Source organism: Capra hircus, chromosome 6 (assembly GCF_001704415.2).
Source record: "Capra hircus breed San Clemente chromosome 6, ASM170441v1, whole genome shotgun sequence".
Classification (NCBI taxonomy): Eukaryota; Metazoa; Chordata; class Mammalia; order Artiodactyla; family Bovidae; genus Capra; species Capra hircus.
Window position 1 is genome coordinate 58,503,263 of NC_030813.1, and position 15,877 is coordinate 58,519,139.

The 15,877-nt window shown below is 46.2% G+C and overlaps 1 protein-coding gene across 2 annotated transcripts in view; it reads left to right on the forward strand.

Annotated features, from left to right (window-relative positions):
• Nucleotides 1,771-15,877, forward strand: part of KLF3 (Kruppel like factor 3) — a 35,296-nt gene continuing 21,189 nt past the window's right edge. Inside the window, exon 1 of one of the 2 annotated variants that reach the window (XM_005681503.3) lies at nucleotides 1,771-2,234. Coding sequence is in view for 1 of the 2 variants with exons in the window: in XM_005681502.3 (XP_005681559.2) it covers nucleotides 11,537-11,548 (12 nt within the window). In the remaining variant the exon portion in view is untranslated. Of the gene's footprint in view, nucleotides 2,235-11,050; nucleotides 11,549-15,877 lie in introns of those variants that run through there. The other variant, XM_005681502.3, reaches the window with a different exon arrangement.

Sequence of the window (15,877 nt, forward strand, 5' to 3'; positions counted from 1 at the left end):
CTACTTAATCTTGAATAACGCTTTTTTTTTTTTCAGATAGACCTACTTCACTCTTCAGGTTTTCATCATTCTCTGTCCCTTGAGTGAAGCCTGTGTTTTTTGAGTCTCAACTATGAACCAGGCATGGAAATGCAAAACAAGTTCATCAGTCGTCACTAATGTTTTTTCAGCTAATACAAATCTAAGGCATCAGATCAGACTTTTAATGATGTCAATGATCAATAAGTTGCGATTAGTAACTGACACAAATCCAACTTTTTTCCTTGCACGTGTCTTTATTCACTAAGAAAAACAAAACAAAAACCCTCATCCTTTTACATTTTAAAGATTAATTTTATGGGACAGTAGGATGGCACATAAACTGGGGTCAGTTCTGGGTATTTTCCACGTGGTCTTTTATGTATATGCATTTTTTTTTTACAATAAGCAATTTCACTACTTGAGGTTTCCCGGTACTAATTTTATAATATCGTGTAGTTACACGCTGGGGTTCCGAATATACGGTATCTCTATGTTTTAAGTAGTACCATGCCTGGATGAAGCATCAAAGTGAAAATGGTGAACTTAAAGGGCCTTTAAAACATCTTGAAGCAATAACAAGCCATAGACTGCAGCAGGGGCGTTTTTAAACAGTGCACAGGACTAAAACAATTGAACCAATTTGTCTTTTGTTCTTTTTTTATTGCATTCTTTATTACATTAATACTGTTTAAAAAGAAACTCAAAAAGCATTAAACTTGGGTACCAAGCTCTGCAAAGTCCTCCCGGGGGCCTGGCTCCTGGGAAGGCCCCCGAGAACGCTCGCCCTCGGTCCTGGGGAGGCGACTTGTAAGGAAATGTCGCCACTCTTAGCCCTCGGCTCGCCCCAAGGTCTCCCTCGAAGCGGGAGGATCTGAAGTTTGCCAAGTTTTTCGACAAGCCCGGCTGAGCAAACGCCTCTGCGCCCGGTCGCCGTTTCGCTCCAGCTGCAGGCCCGGCCGTGGGAAGTTTGCTCGGGGGTATTCGGGCCCTCAAAGAAAAGTCCCCGGGAGGCGGGGGCGCCACCGGCCGGGCCGCACCTCCCCCCCGGGGCGGACGACAAGGGGGACCCGGCGCCCCGGGCACAAAGAAAGCGCGCTGGAGGATGGTGAATGACCTTGGAGACGCGGCACCGTTTTAGGGCTGCAGTCACCCCAACTGCCCTCCCTTTTCTCGCCGCTCTGTCTCTCCCGAATCTGCCCGGGTCCACCCGCTGCAACACCAGCGGTGTCTTTTTCTGGTTTTTCTTTAAGAGAGTTGTCCGCTCTGGCCACTGGGCCCAGCCCTTCCCACCGCGCCCGGGGCCGCCCTTCCCGCCGGAGCCGTCTGATTGATGGCCCCGACCGCCTCAGGGCCCCCGCCTCGGCTCGCCCGCGAGCCCGGCTGTGTGTCTTGGAAGCGGCGCAGCGGGCTGCTGCCCTGTGACGCCCGGAGCGGCCAGCGCCGCCCTTCCTTCCCCCCGGGCTCGGGCGGCGGCGCGGCGGCGGGGCCGGGCCGGGCGGGGCCGCGGGCTCCAGGGCCGAGGGCGGAGGGCGCCGGGAGGGGGCGCGGGCGGGGACTCCGGGGGGGAGGGGGAGGCGGAGGGCTGGGGCCGCGCACGCCCAGCCCCACGGCCGCGCCGCGCCTCGCGGGACAGGTTGGGCCGGCGGGGCGGCGCCCGGCTCCGGGGAATAATGAGTGTCTGTCAGGCCGTCCCCGGGTGACTGGGCGGGGCGGGGCGGAGGCGGCGCGGGAGGCGGGGGTGGCGGGGGAAGGGCGCAGGGCGGGGTGCGTGTTTGCGCGAGTGACTCGGCCGACCCCTCCGGCGGCTGCCTCCACCCAAGTGGGTGGGGACCCGCCCAGCCCGGGCGGCCGCGGCGGCTCCCTCTCCCCTCCCTGACCCTCCCACCCCGGGTCCCAGCCTCTACTTACCCCGCCAGCCCTGGGAGGCTCGCAGAGCGAGCGGCGCCGGCGTCATGTGACTGCCCCGAGTTGGTGCCAGGAGCCAGAGGGGAGCCAGGAGCGGAGCCGCGCGGAGCCCGGGCCCTAGCCGGAGCGCAGCGCGAGCGCCCGCCGAGCCGAGCCGCGCCCGCCGCACGCGCGCCTGTCCCCGTCCCTGTCCCCTGCGGCCGCCGCCCGTACTGGAGCGCTGACACCTCTGCATCCGCGGGGTTCCAGGCAGCCCGGATCCGGGCCTTTATTTCTCGCCTGCAGCGCTCAGCACCGCGCCTCGAAAAGTAAGTCCCCTCTCTCTCACCTTTCCTTCTCGCCCCGACTCCCGCTGCCCCCCTTTTCGGCTAGTCCAGTTTCCTTTTTTTTTTTTTCCCGGGTGGGGGAGCGACGTGCGGTGAATGGGCTGGGGGTGCAGCGCGGAGGTGGGGGCGCCCCCGGGCTTGGGAAAGTGCAACAGCTCCTCGCAGCCGGGGGCGGGGGTGGAAGAGGAGGCGAGGGGGAGGGGGCCCCCGGGTTCAGCGGTGGAAAGTGTAGGATTGGGGAGAACCGCCGTGCAGATCTGCGGGAGCGACGAGCAAGGCCAGCGGCGCCCGCCGCGGCCCGGGATAGGGCGCGGGCGGGGGCTCACCTGTGTGGTCCCCCGACCGCCTCCCGCCTGCCCGCTCGCGATTCCCTCCAAAGCCCCAGAAATCTTAGTGTTCTCCGCGTGTGGCAACGTTGTTTGGAGAAAGGTAGCGCCGAGGCCGCGCGTTCCTGCTCCTCCCCCTCCTCGTCCCCCACCTCCCGCACCCTCCCTCTCCCCGCCCCCCGCCTGCGCCCCCTGCCGCCCCCCTTCTCGGACCGGGCGCGCTGCCGCTCACCCGTCGCCGGAGCAAACTTGGAGCAGCCTAGCGGGCCCTCTGGGAAGAAACTTGGGGCGATCGGGAGTGGAGGGAGCATCCCATTCTCGGTCCTGGAGTCCAGGAGCTGGCCAGGGCGTCTGGATCCCTGAGGGCAGGGGAAAGAGCTGGCCGGGTTTGGAGAGTCGTCCTCGGGTGCAAGGAGAGAACCTGCCGCAGTGTCTGGAGGAAGGATTGCAGCGTGGCTGGAGGCGAAGAACGCCTTAGGCGACTGCCTGCAGTGTTAGGGCCCCGAGCCGGGTGGGGGCCGAGGGAGGGATCTCTGGACCTGGACGCTTGGGACCTACCTTTGGAGATAGCAGACAATACCTGGAATTGTCATAGCTACTTCTCTGGCAGATAAAAGCGAGAACAGTATTCCACTTTTACAGCAGTATATAAAACTAGATGAAGACCGTGTGAATGGGACTTTTTTTCCCTAAGCCAGGTTAAAGGGAAATTGGTAATTGCTCACCTTCTTGTATTTCACTAAAATAAACATTGTACACTGAATTTGTTTTTTACTAACTCAGAATGTATTTTTCGATAGGTCATCCAAGACATTTTAAACATATTGATTATATTCTCAGAAGAGTCTGGTGTATAGAGAAAAGTGTGAAGTGGTATTCTGACTTCATTTAGATTTGGTGTCTAATTATTAAACAAAATCAAGTAGGGTATAAGGCAGTTGTTCATTATAGGTTATTTCACAGAACAGTTTTGTGCTGTCCTTTTCTGAGTGCTTTATATGTATGAATTTGAGGAGCATTTTTAAAAGAGAAATTCATCCGGATGATAATCTGCATAACCCAAGAGAAGACTTGCTTTTAGGGGAAAAATAATTTTATGGCACTAACATCTTGAAAATTTTGTGAGTTAGTAGTATTTTTTAAAGAGTGGATGTGTTTCTTCTGTGGCTTGAAACATGAGGTATGGAAGTTGACTTTGTTCTGTTCACAGAAACCTTAAATGGGATGTTTAATTTCATTCAGTTCCCTAAAGAAGCTGATATCTCAATTTCTACAGTCAGTGGGGTTTGCTGCAGAACTGTTAGAAAAAAGCAGCCTAATGTACCATGGGTGAGGTCAATGAAAATAGACTATAAGGAGCATTCTACCTGCCTAAAGGAAAATGCAAGTATGAAATTCCTAACGTGAGAATAACAAAACTAACTGCTTAGACCACAGAACCTTGTCAGATGTAAAACATGGCAACATAGCTTTGGAGAAAGCTATTGTTTTTTTCACTGGAAAGTTTCTAAATTAAAACCCAATCTTCTGGTTGCTATGGACACAGTGATGCCTTTTTTTTTTTCCTTTTTTTCTTTTTACCTGTAGTTATATGTACACACAGATTCTTAAATCTCTGCTAATGGGAACCTAGTTAAACAGTACTGGCTAACAAAATAAAGAGAAATAATGGGGAAAGGACTAGTGAATGGATTTTGCTACCTTACAAATGCCTAAAGGAAAATAGACATTTTAGAACATCTTATAGAAATCGATACTCTATTCTACAGATTGTATAACAATTTTTCAGTTGGATTAAATGAAATTTCAGGAACAGAATTGCATTCTCAAGGTGGATTTCTGTAGATGTGTGTACGTGTAGAACAGATGTGCAGCGGTGTGCAAATATCTTTGTAACTCTGCAGTTGAAAAAGACTGAAAATTTGGGATGACTTTAGAGGTCTCCACGCTCTTTGTCTTGGGATTTAGTTCTGTGGCTCAGGAACACTTAAAATTGGTCCCATTCAGTTATGTGGGATGACCCAGTGTCATCTGAATCCTCAGCTGCAGTGCTCTCTCCGTTTCCTCCTGATGCTCTGAGACTGTGCGGTATGCATTACCCCAACCCAGAATTTGACTGTAGCTAGAGACCAGCCATTGGGATGGGGGAGAAAGAGACAAAAGAAATTGGCAGGGAGGCTGGTGTTAATTAGGAAGGTTGCTGCTGCTTGAATATGATAAAATCACATGTTCACTTATGATGTTTACTGTATGTGGAAGCTCCTATTTGTAAATAGGGCAGGTCTCCTGTATAAAGCTGGTGTTATTATTCACACCCATAGAACAAACACCTCCACCCCCCTGTTGTTGTCTTAAAAAACTCCAGCTGCTCATGAATATAGGGTCAGGGAGGGCCGGCTAAATGTTTCTCTGTGCTTTCTCTCCAGCACAGCCAGCAGAGCTGTTTCCTGTTCTTTGTTTCAAGGCTGGGGTTTGCGTCATACATTCCAAGTGGCATATGTGTGCTCTTTCCTGTTTCAGGCTGTTTTCTGGTAGATCAGTAGCCCAGACCAGGCCATGGTCCCTGCCCTTAAACTCCCTGTCCCCACCCAGGGAGTTATCATGTCTCCACACACTTAGGATTGCCTAAGATGCCTGTGTTATGTCATAATGACAAAAGTCAGTTAACCTTATACGTACACGCTTTGCTCCAATGTGTTTTTATGGGTGAATAAGTAATTTTACTTTTTTTTTTAGTTTATTAGTTCAATTTCAAGAACTGTGTGTGTGTGTTGGCTGGAAATCTGAAGAAGGCTGTTTTGTTTGCTTTTCCTTCTTGTTTTGAGTATTGGTTTGGCGATAGGCATTCTACCCTGGAGCTGTCAATTTTGGATGAGGTTACACCTTATAGTTCAGAAGAACTAGCAGGATCTGAAGGATGTGGCTCATTGCATTTACCACTGGACACTAGGCATAGGAGGCTTTACTGAACAGATAATCGAGCAGTCTTGGACTGCTTTTACGGATCTTGCTTATGTTTTAAGGGAGAAACTGTATTGAAACAAATTATAAGATGTATTGAGAGCACTTCAGGATTATTTCTTTTTAAGGACAAAGATTTTACTGTATCCTACATCTGATTTCCAAACTGTTTTAAGAATAAAAAGCTCCAAGAAAAGGAGAACTGGAATAAGTTCATTTAATGATAGTTTGAAAATGTTTAACCTAATATTTTGAAAACAGAAGGAGAATGCTCTTTGTTTCTGTTTTACAATAGCAACTTTCTCCTAATCTCTTGCCCCACCCCACCCCCTTTTTTCTTTGGTATATTCTGTCAGTTGTGAGTAAGCAGATTTCTGGGTTAACTATTTAAAACCTACTTTAACAAACTATTTTTCTCTTGGTTATCCAGAAATAAAGTTAGCATAAAATGGTTGGAAAAGAAAAGTTTTTTGGCAATTTTCTCCCTTAAACTTCTTATGTGGGGATTTTCTCTAAAATCTAGAGGAATTATCTACAGTGTTCTCTAATGGAATTAATGGAAAAAGTTTCTGAGGCAGCACATCAGGCCTTATTCTTTCCCCAAATTGGTGATCGTCATCATCATAATAATGTTTTGGTTTTAGCATCTCAACCTATCACATTTTTCCTTGATGGATAAAAAGGAAAATACACAGTATGATATGAAGAAAGCTGCTAGAGTCAAATAGTAGGATATTGATAACCTTCCATGAAAAAAAGATGGCAGTTTGGAAAATTTCAATAAGATTTTTCCTTTCCTCTTTGGAGGAATCAGACTGTGATATTAAGTTGCTTGTAGGACAACAGATCTTTAAACTGAATTCATAAGTAACCCAAATTGAAGTAAGATTTTTTTATTTTAGCTCCAAAGTTGTTAACAATCCAACTAGATTTGGTAGATAGAGTCTTTATTTGGCTTAGTCTCAAATCATTCTTTCCTCCCTATTTATGGGGAGAGGGAGGTGGTTAATAAAGATGATTAGAATCTAGTATTATTCTATCAGGAAGTATTCTGCAAGCTTTTAAATGTAAGCTAAACAATTAGGGAAAATTGTACCAATCTGATAGTTGTTATAATCATCAGAAAAAGTGGTGGGGCGAGGGTGGAAGGTCTATGTAGAGAAGGTAGTCTCTAAGCCATGTAAATCAACTACCTCCATCCGCTTCTTTAGATATTTGCCTTCTTCGTGTGTGCAAATCAACATTTTTGCTATAAAATGAACAGCTATCTTAAAGTGGCATTTCTTACTCTGTTTTCACACCCGGTTGTGTTTAAGAAAAATAAATAAAAGCAACCTAGCCCTTTAAATACCAGAAATTACATTATTCTGAAAATTGGGTTTCTTTCTGAAGTGCTTCAGTTATCTATGATGCTAACTTTAAAAAAGAAAATCCCTGGAGTCATAAAACAATTGGTATCTGGTAGTATTCCAGCCAGAATTCATGTTGGAGTGAGTTGGAAGGAAGGGATTGTGGTGACTTCTAGCATTCTCATTTTCAAGCTTGGTCTGTCCCCTTATTAGACCTGGTTTCTCATCTCAAACAGTAATGCCGGCGCTGGAGACAGGAAACCAGACGGCAGTCTGCCCTGATAAGGGAGGGCATTGTCTAAGGGAGGGAGCCCTGCTTCCCCCTCAACTCTCCTTTCTTGAAATTTAGTAGCAATAAAAGAGATACAATACTACAAACGCAGTTTCTCAACCAGAACTAAGACTGTTTTCACCCAAAGCAAAAACTGGCTCTGCTTTCTCTGGATTGTCACCATAGTTTAATGGCACATTAGAAAAAACTATTAGTATATTTTGTGTCTGTTGGGCAGAGTATTTAATAAATAGTAAGGTCCTTTCTCTAACAAAGCAGGTTCCTAGAGCGATTGGAAACTCATTCCATTGTGTTGGCAGGTTGAATACATTATCATTTCCCCAATCTCATTATTAAGGGGAGCCGGAGACTAAATGTAGTCACTTACATGGCCCTTCAGCTTCTATGTAACCCTGGGTTTCACTGTTACCCTCTCCTGGGAAAGGGGTGCTCCCTTGAGAAGCAGCCCCCTTTCAGGAGGACCAGCTTAATCTGGGACATGTCCAAGATGGTGGCCAATCTCTGGAAGGCCTGGGGCTTTCCAGGGATGGCCTGGAGCTAGTCTCAGACCAGATCAGTGGAGTTTGGCCAAATCCAGACAGAAGAGATCCAGCGGACACTGAGGTCAGTGCCTTCTACCCAGGAGAGCGACCAGTGGTCCAGTGTGGGGTTTTTCTCCTTTGGCCCATATGCTCTAGTTAAGAGAACTAGAGAACTAGAGCTAGCTTAGTTCTCTTAACTACTGTCCTCTAAGTCTGATCACTGAAATCCCCTCCTTTATCTGTTTCTTGCACTATACGTCCTGGTCCCTTACAAAGCTTTGAGCCCCAGAACCGCTTTCATTAGTAAGTTCAAGTTCCTATTCCAGTTCTTCAAGCAAGGGTGTTTTGTCTCCCAAGCGACGGTTTTCACATTTACTTTGTGTTTCAGAAGATGATTTTTAGACTAGTACCACTGGCCCCTGGGCAGATTTTCCTTGTGTGACACCTGAGGTACAGTCACTCTTAGGCCCTTGCCCTTCATTTCATCCTAGCATGTGAGAAAGGCAGTTTGACATCCATTCATGTATTCATCCCACAAGTATTTATTGAGCACCTACTCATTAGAGCTAATCTCAGATTGCGTGCGGTCATTATTCTCAGCTATGCCACAAGGATGGAGTAGGTCCCAAGTGATCTAACCTGAAAAGTCATTTTGAAATCATAATTGCCAGCCAGAACCTCCCCATGGCACTGCCTCCCATGGACCAGTGCGGCAGCACACAAATCCCACACCCCGCCGTCCCTGGGGGAATGCCCAAGTATAAGATGATTTTACTTCAAAGTGGGTCCCACAGCACAGAGTGGAGCAGAAGAACAGAAAGAGGCCTGGGTCTGCAGCAGACACACTTCTGTTCTTGGCTGCAGCTCCCACCAGCTCGGCGAATTTGGGCGAGTCATTTCACCTCTGTTCCTTCATTTCCTCATTTCTAAAATGGGGATGAGGACCTGACCCTTCCACCTTTGTACAGTTATTATGAGGATTTCCGTATTTACTTGGGTGAAGCTGCCAATTTTTTCTGAGCAGTTTTATGGACCAATTGCAGGTGCATTGGCCAGGAAGAATAGTTTGCCTAAATCGGGGCCTTCAGACGCCGTCTTTTGATGTTGCATCCAAGCCTCCATTCAGAGAGGGGGAGGCAGCAGGGGCCAGCGGGCAGGAGTTGAGGTCGCCACTGCCATACATCCACTGCCCCTGGCTCTGGATCCACAATGGACGGACCTGCCTGCAGAACTCTCCATTCCACTCTAGCTGTGGGTCGTGCCCTGTTGCAGGAGGCAGTGGAAGTGAGAGCCAAGTTACCACCAGCCCTGAAATCATACTGCTTTGGGTTTGTATCCCAGCTCTACCCCTCTAACAGCTGTGTGATCTTGGGCAGATTACTTTACCTCTCTGTTTCAGCAGTAAAATTAGAAGGTAGTACCTCCCCCCGTATCGTAGGCATGAAATGACAGTCCTTGTAAAGAATGGGACATGGAGAGTGCTGTTGTGAAGGTGGTGATAATCGGTAGGAAACCTGTGACATCACTGAGCTCCTGGATTTCCTTGGTCCATAGAAGTAGCATTGAAACAAAACAACCTAATGTTTGTTAACACACATGCGCACACACACGTGCGCACACACACTTCAAGTTACCACATTCTTTTCTCTCTCACTGTCCTCCACCCCACCCCACCCCACCCCCACCCTTAATTTAGGTTTTAAAATCGAGACCTTGACACTAGACTTGTTTAGAAGAGCTCTCTGGGTGAGTAATAAAAAGCAAAGGGTTATTGTTAGGAGCAATAGGTTTTTTGAGGAAGTTTCATTTAATAGATTTCCTTTAAGTTAGGCCCCCTCGCCCCCTCACTCATGTTACTTTTTAAAGGGAGATTTTCAAGTGCATTTAAAGAGAAAGGGAAGTGACTGAGACTCCTATAGCTCAGGGCTTTTATATCCACTCCTTATGCCTGGCAAAACCTTGACTTAGTGGGTGTGCCTGATCTCCGTTGGGGAGCAGGAAGGGAACCCCTCTAAGGAGCTGTGAAGTAAGCCCATGCTCAGGTACTGCCCGTCCTGGTGGTGGTCTTGGACAGCCTATTTGAAAGGTAGAAAGGCCCACCTATCTAGGTAAGAGGAGGCGGCCTCAGATGGGCCCAGGAGCAATCAGCTGGCTGCACTGAGTGGGGAGGGCCTTGAGCTGGTCTTTGAAGAATTAGGGGGATTTAGATAAGCCGGAAGGGGATGGGCATTCCACTCTGGTTGCCCAGCATCGGGGCCAAAAATGAACAAAGGCTTTGGGGAGGGGGCTGGGTGGAGGGAGAAACAGGGCAGTTGGCTTGGAGGGCTCTTGGTGGAGCAGGGGAGCAGCTGGTAGGAAAGGGGGCGCTGAGCCATGGTGCTTGAACCTGCCCTCCAAGCCCTAAGAGTGTCCCTTGGAGGAAAGTTTGGAAGTTTGGAAAAGACTCGCTGAGAAGAGGGCTTTGTGATACGTGGCAAGTGGCAGGTCGCGGGGGAGGAGTGGTCGGAATGGCTTGGAGGGTCCAAGGGGCAGGCATAGGAGTCCCATGGAGGGGAGACCCAGTAACACAGTCTTGAGGTTTGAGAGCCCGGCCACGGCAGTAGTAGAAATAGAGAAGTTGGTGAGGAAAGCTTGAAAGGTGAGGTGAGTGGCCAGGAGATAAGGCAGATGTGGGGCGCAGCCTTTTGGGGACAAGGAAGATTAGGGTGGGGCATGTTGAATTCTCTCACACAGCAGTGGCGCAGAGTGCCTTTCTGTTTGTTAGCTTCTGAAGGGAGTGGTCAGCAACAGCTCACGTGTGCGCAACCAGAGGTTCCGTGAAGCTTTTAGTGAAGCATCCTCAGGAGCTGGGGGAAGCAATGCCACTTCTTTCTGGTTATTTGCAAGGTTCCAGCCATCGCTGCTCAGGCCGGAATTTCCAGGAACTGGCAGCTGGCTGGAGCCAATTGGTCCCTCCCAGCCTCGCACTCCGAGGGTGGGGCCCCATGGGTGGAGGCCCCTCAGGGTGGAGTGGGGTGGGTCTCCAGCGATAGGGCGCCCGGTGGAGAGGCAGTGGCCTCACACAGCCCTTCTGGATTTGATTATATAACACATCACAGGAGAAAACTCAGGGCCAAGGCAGGCTGCGTAAGCCATGTGCACAGCAGGATTACGCATTAGGGGTGCTTTTCAACCGAGTTGGGGTCGCTGGCCCTTAAAACTAAAAAACAAAAATTGTCGGCATGGGGAGGAAAACTGCGTACATAACCTTAATAGGGAAAATGACTAGTGTTCACTAAAATTGCTTTAAGAAAGATGTGGTAGGCCACTAACTAAGTGGCATTGAACTTGAGAAGTTCACCTAAAGGATATGGGTTTGTGTCTCCCCGCCCCCACCCCTGCTCTGCTGGGCCCTAGTCTGGAAAAGTGGAGGGACTTCACTTGGTTGTTACCTTTGCACCTGTCCTTATTTACATGCAAAATCAATTGCTTCACTTGGTCTTTCCGAAGTACAGGGTGTGGGCAGAATCTTATCTGAAGCCATGTCCTGTTTGGACAAGTTGGACTGCCTTGGCAACTCTCCATAGGGTGGAGCAGATGGGTGGAGGCAGGAAAGTAAAATTGGGTGGCTTGTTAGCCCAGAGAGGAGAGAGGGCGGATTGTTTGCTCATGGATCATTATATTTAATCTGAAACTAAATAATTAACTTCTTTCCCATTTACAAAACATTTTGATGCAAAATAACTAATTTATGAGGGGCAAAGATTTAGAAGTGTTCCATGGAATTTTTTTTCCTTTCACACCAACAGTAGAAGACTGAGGTAGGAGAAAAATCAGCGAGTGTCATGAAAACGAGATGCCTTTCCAGGTAGGTGCCAGCGTTCAGCTGCTCTGAAAGGAGGCTCCGACTTAGAAATGTCCACTTCCATCTGTTGCCCGGCCCCTTGGATTTCTGGCCAGAGCAGCTGCCATTAAATATGCAACTCCTTGGAGCTCTTGAAAGAGTTAGGGTACAAAAGTAAAGAAAGAAAAGTTTATTTGGAGAGGAAGTTTAGGGATGTTACCTGCCCACCCTGGTCCTCCTCCTGACCGAGAATCTCTCAAACACACGCACACTCAGCCACGCACCTTTATTTTTTTTAATTTGTCTTTTTAATTTTTTCCCTGAAGTTCCTTTTGGGAGTGAGAGGTGAAAGGAGGCAGCATGCTTCCTCCTTTAAAGCCCAGAGGCTTGGATGGGTTGAAAGGGGCACTTAACAGACGATGTGCTGGTTTGGCCATCCTTTTTTTCTCCTTACACCTGGCTGAGGTCGGCTAGGAAACAAAAGATCAGCTTTGAAGGAGGCAGGTAGTCTGGAAGCTTAGGGTCAGGCTGGGCTTGGGGAGAAGGATCCAGGGTCCCTTTGAGTGCATTAGACAGGAGAGGAGAAGGGAGAATGTCAGAGCAAATCCTGATAGATCACCAAGAAATTTATTTCGATACATTCTCTCTCCGAACCCCCTCCATCCCCTGCCACACGCCTCCCTCCTCTCTCTTTCCCTTTCTTCCCCACCCCCTCCCCCATTCTTCTAAGGAAGGGGCAGTTATTTGTAAGGTTGTTTCTGTAATAAAATGTGCCATAGCTTCAAGGCAAGCCATTTTCAAAGGAGGCTGGCAGCATAACCTCTTACATTAAGCCCTGTGTATATTTCTAAGCTCTGCAGCTCATTTGTACCCTCATGAAGCAATTGTCAAGTAGGCCCCATGGAGGGCTGAAAAGGACCATGTGAGAGGGAACTATAATTGCTTGCAAAACTTCATGTAAGTGATTCACCAAAGCTTCTTAAGACATAAACATGCAGTTGTGCATCTTGACAAAAATCTGAGCCTTCTTATGACAGCTGAAAAAAGTCAGAAGCATAGGCAGAGTGTGAAGGAAAATGTTTCTTCCTTTTGAAGGAAAATTCTGTATTGGCCCTTCCCAGCAAAATAAACAGTTGAGGAAGAAGATGTTTGTTCCGTGATGGAAAATTATTTTGGCAATTATTTTCTATATTTTTGCTTTTAGACACTTTGATAACTTAGACTTTTTTTTTAAACCTGTTTTGCCTGTTTTTTCCCTCCTGTAAATGCAGTGTTGTTATCCTGGGATTACTAGTTTAGAATGTATGTCTCCTAAGCTAGTTTAACACAACTAAGATGAAAACCTGTTAATGCTTGAGAACTAGTTGTAAGAAAAACAGAACCACTTTTGGGGGCCTTCTAATCTCTGTGATAAGAATTCCTGAGCCTAGTTAAAACCCACTAGATTTAAAGACCCTGACTTTGGCAAACTCAATTTACTGCCTGTGTCCTAGTCTTTAAATACTTGTTTTAGCTCGCCACCTAATGGTCTTACTTGGAACTGCTGTCAGGGTTACGTAGTGATAGATTTTCTATAGCATTTTAAGTTTTCTTTCAGTAGCCCCAGAGCTCAGAGTTGCCCATGCATAACAAAAGCCACTAAATTTGAGACCCCACTTCTTCCAGTGCTGAATTATATGGAAGGCCCTTCAGTGACTTTGCAGTCACTCTTTTCTTATTCTAGATCAGACCCAAAGATAAGGTCAACGCTAGTGGCAAAAGTGGTCCAAGGTTAGGGTGTGTCTTTTTCTTATATTTCTTTTTTTTTTAATATGTCCTCCATAGCCTTTGACTATCACTGAAAGTATAATCAGTCATTTTAGAAGCTACGAGATTGAGAGCAAAGTGCTGTTACCCGTGTGAGTGGACAGTGAGTGTGGTTCCGTTCACAGTGACGTTTGAATTTTGCACAGACCTTTTATTGTCAAGTGATGCTTTATTTAGTTAGGAGTTTTAAAATGAGGTATTCTAAATTCTATAATATCATTACTTGTTTATTAGCTGAAATCCTTGTGTATGAGAAGTATCCTTTCATCAGTGATTGAGTTACTCTTCGAGGTAAAGTTCTGAATAAACAACCCTTAAAACAATTACTTTTTAAGAAAAATGAATCCAGTTTTGTTAGGAGGGATGCTTTATGCTAGATGAATTTTTCTCTTAAGATTACAAGTGTTTCAAAGCACTAATTTCCTTAAATTTAGATAAAACATAAAAACTAACAAATGAAAGTAATTTCACTAATGTCTTAAAATGACACAAACTATAGCAAGTTTAACGTGTCATTCATTTCTAAATGGGTTCAGTACTTACTGCTGTAGACATTTGAAAAAGTCATTTGAAAAAGGTTTTATGAGCTAAATGATGGGGTTAGGATTTAAACCAAAATGAGCTCCAGACCCCATCATCTTTAATTCCACTGTGTTGCTCCTGCTGGTAGTAAAGGATTCCAGGTAAGGCAAGAGTAGAGATGACAGGAAACTATTGGGACCGTGCGATTATCAAGTGACGGGATCCTGTATGAGATCTCAGATAGAATGAAAGCAGCCATTGCTTTTTGAACTGAATTTAGTCTGAGTTTTTTAAGGGTGTGTGTGTTGGGGAGGGGGTGGTGTTGACCACTAAGGCTAAATATTCTAGGAAAGAGGCAAGTACTTGACATTGTTCCAGAGATCAGAATCAACAAATTTAATGCTGTGTGTATAGTTTTATAGATTCAAAAATTGTGTGCATATTCAGATGAACAAAGTTTCTCTCTCTTTTTTTTTTAATTATTTTTAATCTCATTTAATTTCCCCAAAACCTTGAAGATAAATCTTTTAGGAAGTAGACAAAAGAGTTGCCCTCTGCATTTTGCATGTAAAAAAGGGCCTCCCCGCATCCACTCCCCCATGGAGAGGGTCAAGCACAGATCTCCTGCTTGAGTTTCAGGATCAGAACTCTTCCACTACACTCCTGAGAATATGAGTGCTTTTATTTAGAAGGATTTGCAGCAAGATACTCTCTAGTGGAGTGGATGAATCTGTAAGAGTAAATTAAATTTTAAAAGCTTGGGGGAGGATGACCAGCCGTGGGTCAAGGCTGCTGAATCATCTGACCTCATTGATATAAGCAAGCGATCTCACATCTTTTGTGTATGGTCCGCTCCGGGGCCCTGGACAGCAATTCTTAGCACCATATCCATCTGTACAGCTGCTAGGCTGGGAACTGGTTAATAATAGATCCCAAGACACAAAAGGGGTTTTCATCCTTCATTATGAAATCATCCATTTTTCACTGGCTATGGGGTTTGTTCTTACTGGGACACAGAAGAGGGTGGTAGCACCATTGATTTGAGCAGCCTGGTTTCAGATTGTGTTCGCAGATTATAATACGTCCTGTGATGTAGGAAAATATAATTTTGAAGTCAGGGCCTTATGTTGAGTTAATGATGATATTCACGTGTTGTCATGAGACCCAGGACAGTCTTTCTTCAGCAAAGCAGTGAAGCACAAGAACTACACAGTATTACTTTTATAATTGTGTGCGAAGATATCTTAGTTTAACCCATAGAGCATGGACATCACTAACGACAGGACTGTCATCAGGGAGGTGGGGATGGGGAGTTTAAATACTGAAATACAGGGGTTCCTATACCTTTTTCAGGTGGAACTCCATCTAGAACTCGTTCACCTTCCCACCCAAACAAAGGTGATATATAAAGACCTCACTTTTAACCAAAGTGCTGAACACTTAAACCAAATTTGGATAAGAGAGGCCTGAAGGTTGTTGAAGGTCTGTGAAATGCAGTTATTAATAAATGTTCATCAGACTGAATATTTTGTCTTGTGAGGAAGCAGTTGGAATGATACAGTACTAATAGCAGACTAGTACAGAACACGGAAGAAAAGGGATAACGCTTGAATAAGAAAAGAGAAAGATCAAACAGGGTCAGGATGGACATTGTCTTTACATTAGGCTAAAAATTGGCTTATTTCCTGATAAGGAGAAATTGAGGGTGAATACAAGCTAATATTCTTCATATTGAAAAAGTACTTAGAAAACAACAAGAGGCGCGGGGTTTTAATTTTTCTTAAATGGTCATGCACATGGCCAGTAGAGATGTTGGGAAACAGGTTCTGTTTTGTTGATGGCAATTACAGAGTATCTTTGCTAGGTGATACAGCAGATGCTTTGGAAAATGTACATGCTTCTCACTCAAGAACTCCCCTTCATAAAATTTATCTTAAAAATTAAGGACATGCACAAAGATGTAAATATTAAAATGCTCATTGCTGTCTGTAATAGTGAAAATTTAGAAGCAATCTGCCCAGTAAG